The sequence below is a fragment of the Sceloporus occidentalis genome, unplaced genomic scaffold, assembly GCF_023333645.1.
Source record: "Sceloporus occidentalis isolate IW3139 unplaced genomic scaffold, rSceOcc1.0.p SCAF_1, whole genome shotgun sequence".
NCBI classification, from domain to species: Eukaryota; Metazoa; Chordata; class Lepidosauria; order Squamata; family Phrynosomatidae; genus Sceloporus; species Sceloporus occidentalis.
In genome coordinates this window covers 188,009,307-188,018,068 of record NW_028316981.1, presented here as the reverse complement: position 1 = coordinate 188,018,068, position 8,762 = coordinate 188,009,307, and the positions used below count along the sequence as shown (strand labels likewise).

General features: G+C 37.6%; 1 protein-coding gene across 6 annotated transcripts; it reads left to right on the top strand.

Annotated features, from left to right (window-relative positions):
- The first annotated feature begins 1,887 nt into the window (after positions 1-1,887).
- On the top strand, positions 1,888-8,732 carry SYCE2 (synaptonemal complex central element protein 2). Of its 6 annotated transcripts, none has more exons than XM_089487266.1 (4): positions 1,888-1,933; positions 3,999-4,114; positions 6,629-6,830; positions 8,072-8,731. In XM_089487266.1, the coding sequence occupies exons 1-4, from the start codon at positions 1,928-1,930 to the stop codon at positions 8,264-8,266; spliced, it is 519 nt and encodes a 172-aa protein (XP_089343392.1). In that variant the 5' UTR covers positions 1,888-1,927; the 3' UTR covers positions 8,267-8,731. The 6 variants fall into 6 exon arrangements, with proteins under 6 accessions (XP_089343392.1, XP_089343402.1, XP_089343391.1 ...); XM_089487276.1 differs by lacking the exon at positions 1,888-1,933 and adding an exon at positions 1,939-1,989 and having other exon boundaries at positions 8,072-8,732; XM_089487265.1 differs by lacking the exon at positions 1,888-1,933 and adding an exon at positions 1,947-2,094 and having other exon boundaries at positions 8,072-8,729.
- Positions 8,733-8,762: the final 30 nt, after the last annotated feature.

Sequence of the window (8,762 nt, the reverse complement as noted above, 5' to 3'; positions counted from 1 at the left end):
TACTTTCGCAACCGGCTACATTTCTTTTTAGATCAGTTTCAAAATAATGTTCTTGGTTCACAATAAAGTGTCTTCTTCTTCCCTCCATGGTTTTAGTTTACTAATCCCATTAGCCAAGGCAACAGGGAGCTGTGTGCCGTTTTTTAAGTTGAAGAGTCTATTTTGGTCCTGTCTGCACATGGATTATGATAGTAAAAATACATTGGCTGGCAGATCTTTTATCTGGTATCACCCAAATCCAGGACAAATCACAAATCCTTGGACTGATTGTGGAATCAAGATAGATATTTTTCTATAGAAATGTTTTCTTATTACTGGATGTGGAATCAAGACAGATATTTTTTTCCAAACTCCACTTTTTTGCTCCTTCTTGAGAATAGCTGAATGGGATTTTGAAAGAAGTTGCTTTGGCATGTTACAGACTGCCTAAATAAAGCTGCTTTGGGTCTCTTTGGAGGTATGCTATTTAAATGATGCATGGGTCCTAAGAGTCCGGAGGTCGCGCCAAAGCCACACTCCATTCCTAAGCACTGGAGTGCAGCTTTGGTGCACCTTCCGGATTCTTAGGTGCATGCATCATTTAAACAGCATACCTCCAAAGAGACCCAAAGCAGCTTTATTTCGGCAGTCTGTAACAGGCCTTTATTTCTGTCTTCTGTCTTCTTTTGAAACATGGCTCCCAGCAAACCCTATTATTTTATTTTATTTTTGAACACTAATCAGTCTTTGAAAAACAAAAGATATTAATGAAGATAAATAACTGAATTATATATACTGTGATGGTCTGTGGACTGCATAAACAAATAATCCACATTTCAACTCTCTCTCTATCTCCCATCCACTCCTATACAGACAAAAATCTTTTTACTATCAAACAGAATATAATAATGCGTTTTTTTAAAAGAAGATTTGTATACCAAACAAAACACCTTTGGGGTATAGCTAATATCTACATGGTGGTATCCAGTGCTTCATGTTGCACTGAGCAAAGGACTTGAAGGTGCACAACAACAATGAAATCATGCTCCAAATGGAGGACATTTTGAAATTCCTCCTCGATGTCCTAAGGAGGAGAAGGCACTTGCTAAATGGAGGACATTGAAGGAAAATGTAGGGCAGTACCCGACAAAGACTCAAAACACTCATGCTTCTTAGTGATGTACAGAATGGAGGACATTTTAAAATTCCTCCTGGATAGGAGGCTGAAATGGAGGACATGTCCTGGAAAATGAGGAAGAGGACCTCTGGTCACCCTGCGTGCTGTACAAGTCCTCAGTGTTTTGTCATTTTTTAAAATCAAAATATTTACTGTATGATAAATTTAGACAGTAGCAGATCCTACAATTCACAGCCACGGTCTTTTTAATAAGTGTTGTGGTTTGAGTGTTGGACTACAACTTTGGAGGCCAGGGTTGGAATCCCGGCTCGGCCATGTAAACCCACGGGGTGACTTTAGGCAAGTCACACTCTCTCGGCCTCAGAGGATGGCAATGTACTATGATCAACCAATAGGCAGTAGCTCTTCCTACAGTTCACAGTCACAGTGTTTTTAATGAGTGTAGTGGTTTGAGTGTTGGACTATATGACTTTGGAGGCCAGGGTTCGAATCCATGTCAACCCACTGGGTGACCTTGGCCAAGTCACACTCTCTCAGCCTCAGAGGGTGGCCTTTTCTTTGAACAAACTTTGCCAAGGAAATCTTATAACAGGTTCTCCTTAGGCTTGCCATGAGTTGCTAACTTGCTAAGGCCTTGACAACAAGACAAGGCCCCCATTGTGAACCAGGCCAGGCCCATCTCAAGATGAATTGCCAAATAGGCCCCACCCCCTAGCTGCCAAAGTCTCACTTGATTGGCAGTTGGGGATGCAGCTGAGCTGCTGATTGGCTGTTAGGAATGTAATTTACTTTTCCCCTCACAGGGTTGCTATGAGGGTAGGAAGTTTACCTCAGAGACAAATAATTTGGTTTAGAAGAGGGGAGGGTGAGAGGTGTGAGGGAGACTAAAACCTCGTTTTGTTTCATGGTTCTGCACAATTATAAGCTCAGATACCGCTTCCGGCCCTCTTCCATATACATTCTAGGGAATGCAGAAGGCAGGGAACATAATTATTTTCATTTGATATGGCAAAACATCTTGGTATATGCCCTGTATTGCCAGGGTGAACAGTTGTCCTAACTGCCAAGGCGGACAAGGCACCACAAAATGTAGGCCATTTAAGAAAAGTGTAGGACACACGACCATATAAAACACTCATACAAGGTGACCAGGTGTCCTCCTAACCACAAAGGAGGGTGCGAAATGGAGGACATTTGAGGGAAAATGTAGGAAAAGCTAAAGAAAAAACACTCATAGAAATCCATGCTTCTTAGTCATGCTCAAAATGGAGGACATTTTGGAATTCCTCCTGGACAGAAGGATGAGATGTAGGCCATGTCCTGGGAAAGGAGGCCCTCTCTGGTCACTGTGACCCAGGCTGATGAGATGTCCTCTTAACTAAACACCAAGGAGGACAAAGTACTGCAAAATGGAGGACAGTCAATAAAAACGTAGGGCAATGCCCAATAAAAGCTCAAAACGCTCATATAAATTCACTTCTTAGTCATGATCAAAATGGAGGGCATTATGGAATTCCTCCTGGACAGAAGGATGACATGTAGGCCGTGTCCTGGAAAAGGAGGACCCAGACTGACCAGATGTCTTCCTAACTGCCAAGGAGGGCAAAGTACACAAAATGGAGGACATGTCCTGGAAAAGGAGGACCTCTGGTCACCCTGGGGGTTGTACAAGTCCTCAGTGTTAGTCCCTTTTTAAAATAAAAATATTTGCTGTACAATAAGCCTAGTAAAAAATGGAAGAAGGAAGAGAAAAACACAAACTAGTATACTGAATATAATAGTTTATTATACTATTATACCAACTTATTATAGTTAGTTATTATTTATTTGTTTGTTTGTTTATTTGTTTCCCAATTTCCCCCCAAAATTGAGATTAAAAGAGGCCTACAGTCTAAAAGCATAGTTTAGTTAAAAACTTACAAAAGTGATGATTAAAATGGAATTAAACTACTGTATTACAATATTGAAACAGATCATTTGTTTAAAAATGGAATACAATTTAAGATAAAGGCACTTTATACACTTTAAAACAGTACTACACCATCAGGATGTTCTTTAAAACATTATTGCAGTTTTAACTACAAAACTGAATACTAGTTTGGGATTTTGTGTGGAACTAGATTAAGATGTTCTGTTTTAACTGTAGAAAACCAATTAGTTCAGTGATGTGTACTTGGTTTCAGGATTTTAATATTTTTTCCCACATTCCACAATATATTGGATTAGTAGATTAACAACAGCTGTTTTGAACATGTGCTCAGAATTATGACTGTAGCCATAAGATATAGCTGTGTTTGTTGTTGTTATTATTATTATTATTAACCTTTATTTATATAGCGCTGTAAATTTACACAGCACTGTACATACAATCTTATAGTTAGACGGTTGCCTGCCTTCAGGCTTACAATTTGTTACATGCTTTATTGTGAATTGTGATTATTATTTTTGTCATCTTTGCTCTACAAACTTTCAAGAATTCTACCTTGGGTGTGTTTTTCCCTACATTGTTATGGAGTAACTTTTTTCCTTTCTATTTATTTCCTTTTAATAAATAGCCTTATGTTCTTTAAGTTCAATATACACACTTCTAAAGCTTCTAAAGTGTGGCCACTGTGTTTAAGCTCATATTATAACAAGTTTTAGGAAGTAGACTGAAGTCTACGAAAGCTCAAGCTGCCAATTTCTTACTTTCAGTTAGTCTCAAAGGTGCTACAAGATCTTTCTACTGTCCGTAACTGGGTTATGCTGTCCACATTTTACTGGCATTATTCCTATATTTTGCATGTAACAGTGATTCAAACAGGAAAGTAATAGAGATTTAAAAAAGGATTGTGTTGTATTACCATGTCCTGAAATTTCTCCCTCTCTCTCACTTGTAAAGGCGGCTATGTCTAAGGAATTTCAGCTCCAAGCACCTGAGCAGGATGAACAAGATAAACCAAATAGCCCATTTTTCACTAATATACAAAGAAATGAATTAACTGCTGATCCATTAAGGTAAGATTCGTGGTTTTTTTTAATCAACATAAAATTAAAGTACTCATGCATAAGTCTAGAAATTTTAGTCTAAAAATGACCCCCCAAAAAACAGGGTCAACTTATCCATGGGTCAATATAAGTGCTGTACTTTAACTCATATTTTAAAAAGGGAACCATCTGCTGGTGAAAGACAAGAGTGACATCTGCCTTGGAAACACTGATCCACCTCTATTCTCTCATCCATCCAGCTTTTAGTGTGAACACAAACAATTGTGTCTGCTGGAATTTTCTACATTCCTTCGCACTGTTTTCCTTTGCTTTATCCTTTAGATCCTTTATTACATACCCTTAAGTTTTACCCTCCACTTATCCATAGGTCATACCAAGATCCATAATTTTTGCCCCAAAACTTGCCCTCGATTTATACATGAGGTTGAATTATAGTCAAGTATAATATGGTAATGTGTTGAGATAAATCTGAGATTGAGTGGTGGAACCATTCATAAAAGTAAAGAGAACTTATTAGTATGATCATGTAGGAGGTAAAATTTCTGGAAGAGTAGCAAGGAGTGGTATCTTCCTAGGACATTTAATTTATATACAGTATGAATGTTATATGCTTAAGGAATATATAACCCAATAAATAGGCATTTGCTAGTTAATCAAGCAGGCCTTTAACAATAACATTCATATACTTTCCAGTAGTTACAGTCAAGCTATGCAGTGTCAATTTATGCTGTACTTATGCTGTAAAATGTATGGACGTTCTGTCCTGGAATACATGAGAAACTGTTTTTTTAGATTTTTGTGGGTTTTTCAGGCTATGTGGCCATGTTCTATAAGAGTTTATTCCTGACATTTCTCTGAAGATGCCAGCCACAGATGCTGGCGAAACGTCAAGAATAAACTCTTATAGAACATGGCCACATACCCCGAAAAACCCACAAAAAACTATGGAGGCCGGCCATGAAAGGCTTTGACTTCATGTTGTTCTTTTAGAGTTGGGTGATTTTGTTCCATGACCTCTGAAACGTCAGTATTTTCACAACAAGAAAGAGATAATATTTAAAGGTCACTCAACAGTGGTGTGGTCCCAAGGAGTGCATTTGGCCAGAATCCAATGGAGGAACTTGGTTCAGGGTGCAGCATCTGGTTCATCATGTGTACCCCAATGAACGGTAGCTGTGACAAAAGTAGGGTTGCTAAATTTTACCCAATAGTAATATGGGGCAATCCATTTGTTTATTATGCCAGCACAAGACTGGCTGGGTCACATGAGAGCTGAATATAGGAACAGCAGTCACCTGTGACACTCACAGAACAGGCAGTCCCTTGCATCATTTAGTAGGTAGTTTGTGCACCAAATACTTGGGAGTGAGTCTGTTATGAGCGTGACTAGTGCCTTCTCTTCCCTCTCATACTCAATAGTGGGGCTTACATCCAAGTAAACATACATAGACGTAGTTTATAAAACTTTTATTAAAATACTTCTGATCATGAAGCTGGAAGGAAATTAATTTGAAACTTTAATTCTAACTGGCAAATAGCTTTTAAGTAGTTGGGAATTAATGAGAAAAAGCAAAAATGGGTGAAGAATGACACATTTGAAACATCATTCTGTTATTTACTGCAGTCCATCAATCATCTTCCTTGCTTGTTACTATAACAAGAGTATTCTAAAACTGGTCTCTGTTCAGGATGTAATGAACATTAAAGAAATCTGGCCTTTACTTCCAATGTCAGATTTTCTTTACCTCCAAAAGTAGGCTTGTGCTATTTTGCCTGGCAATCTACAGTTCACAAAATTTGAATCTAAACCTACTTTACAGTTATTACCAAGATAAGTTAATACAGTTAAATGCAGCAAGAATGCTGCACTGAATGTGAAAAATTCAAAGTGTTTTACCCCAACCCCTTTTTTTTTTCTTTTGCTAAAATAGACTGGAAAAGCCACAAAACTAACACAAGTAGAGTTTATGGTGACAACGAAAGAGAGCCCAGTTGATAACCTTCACTCAGGCCAGAACTGTGCAGAGATGGGCAAGACTGACATCTCCAGTAAACTTGTGTGATGCAATAGCAAATAAGATGGCCATTACTTTTGAAATTTTCTAATTAAGAACTAGGATGTGGTTTGGTTTCAGGTTCACTACATTCACAGAATCCAGTGCCTGTATTGTGGCAGAGATAAGACTGGATTCTATGCTGCATAATTCCTTATAAATGCATTCCTTTGGTTGTGAGATTTTCTCATGAGAGCATTTCAATTACCATCCTAGACACAAAGTAGAGCTGGTGAAATGCAAGAAATTATATCTTGGGTTCTTAGCCAAGAGCTCACAGATCATATTCACATATTTCATGACACTTGCAACAAACTAGGAAGTGACTTAATTTGTTGAGATAGAAATATTAGGATTTTAAAAGCCGCCTTTACATTAGGAAATAATCAAGTAGATATGCTACTTTTGATCACATTTCCACTTAAAAAATGACCTCAAATGTTATTTTTACTTTTTTTTTCAAACATAGGAAGGAATCTTCAAACATCTCTCTTTCTAGTTCACTCACAGGTGGAGGGTCAGACAGCAGATCTTCAAGCTTTTTTATGGCCCTAGATTCAACTACTGAAAATATGGAACAAAGAGCTCAGCAACTGATTGATAAGATTAATGAGAACCGGAAGAAAGATCATGAGTTCATGAATAATTTCAGAGAAAGTCTATTGATGAAGGTAAATTTAAATTTGTTTATAATGCAAAATCAGGAATTTTGAGAAACAGGAAAGAACCATTGAAGTCCTGTAAATTATTGTATTTGCTCCCCATTCCCATGTTGCCAACTGTCCTGCTGCATTTAACCAATGTCCCCAAATTATTAATTCTTGTGTCCTTGAAAACATTAACCACCAGCATTATTCTATCCTCATATAACATCTTTCTCCCCAAAATCCAGCTTTCCCATTCCCACACTGAAAATTTCCTTCTTTTTGTCCAGTGTTTTTTGGATGTAATTTGATTCCTTTTATGTGAAGGAATGTTCAAATGTTGTCTTTACAGCATTTATATTATTGCTTTCCCTTTCAACTCACTGCTCAATTTGCATTCTTTTTGCCTGGTAACACCTAAAAGTTACACAGCAGAAGGTGCTCACACCACAAATATTAAGCTTGCACTGTTTCAAAGGATTTTATAGGCACCTGAGTTCTAACATTTTGCCTTCATTTCTGACTTGGATGCTCACTTGGTAGAGTTCTGACTATGATGCAGCAAAACTGTCCTTTGCAGACCCCAGGATAAGCTAGCCAGTATCCTATATCCAGACAGCAGCACTTCAGCATAAGAGCATTAAATGGAAATGCAACATGCTCAGTGTTAGCAAATGCTTCTGCACTTTAAACTTAGAAACTACAATTTTCTTAAATAGTTTGGCATTCCACTGATGTGTGATTATAACTACTCCCTCGGAGGGTGATAGAGTCTCCTTCCTTGGAGGTCTTTAAACAGAGGCTGGATGTCCATCTATCGGGGATGCTTTGATTTGGATTTCCTGCATGGCAGGGGGTTGGACTGGATGGCCCTTGTGGTCTCTTCCAATTCTATGATTCTATGATTTTACTCAAAGTGCTGCTGTTATTTGCCTTCAAGTGGACCTTGAGTTATGACAACTCCATGAATGAGATACCTCCAAGAGCCAGTCCTTGAGCTCAGATCATACAAACTCAGGGCCACAACTTCCAGTTTACCAAGTATTGTTGTCTTTTTTAATGAGTCACATTGTCTCATGACATTTAGTGATGTCTTCTCAAAGTAAGCATCACTAAATCCTTAGATGGTCATATGTGGACATGTTTGCAAGTGTTAGGAAGTAAAAGTGGTTGAGGTCTCTATCTTCAGTCAAGCCAATTATGGAGGAATTCTTAGAAATCTCTAGTTAACTTTAACTCCTGGTACTATTTCTTTTTCTTCTGAAAAGGTTTCAAGCTTGGCAGAAAAGTTGGAAGAAAGGGTGTTTTCTGTTTATGATCATAATAGCAAGCTCATTCAGGATAAACTCCAAGAGTTTTCTGATATTATGGAGAGGATCAGGCAGATTGAAACTGAGCTCAGACAAGTCTGTCACACTGTGGAGATGTTGTATAAAGATCTGTGTTGTCAGGCTGAACAATGATTATACATACAGAAAAAGGAAGAAAGAAGAAGAAGAAACTAAATGTGGGACAGAAAACCCTTAAATCTGTGTGCCACAGCAAATAAAAGACACAGCTTTTAAAATACATATCCAGTGCTGTAACATGTGTTATTTAGAATGTAAATAAATATTCAGAACTATTTGAAATTTAGTAAATACTTCTAATTTTCAGTATAGAATTTCAATTACTGTACTTTCAGTTACTTCAACATCTTAAACTTGTAAGTTTGGCATTCACTGATATTCGCAGCCAACAAACTAATAGATACAAGCTCTCTTGTACCAAATGTTTAATTCATATAAATCAAATACTGTATAAAATGCTAATAAACTGTGATCTGGCAAGCATTCAAGTATTCAGAGAACTTCCATAGGACACTTTACAGGAAATTTCAAGTAAAATGCTTGAAGCTTTATTTCAGCAGTTAAATGCTTGTGAATGGGGATGCTAATTGAATTTCCATTCACAATAGAT

What these genes read in the sequence shown, in the direction of transcription:
- SYCE2 (XM_089487265.1), top strand. An exon ending in TTAACTGCTGATCCATTAAG is followed by an intron (nt 4,115 to 6,628) that starts GTAAGATTCGTG and finishes TTTCAAACATAG; the next exon opens with GAAGGAATCTTCAAACATCT. An exon ending in GAGAAAGTCTATTGATGAAG is followed by an intron (nt 6,831 to 8,071) that starts GTAAATTTAAAT and finishes TCTTCTGAAAAG; the next exon opens with GTTTCAAGCTTGGCAGAAAA.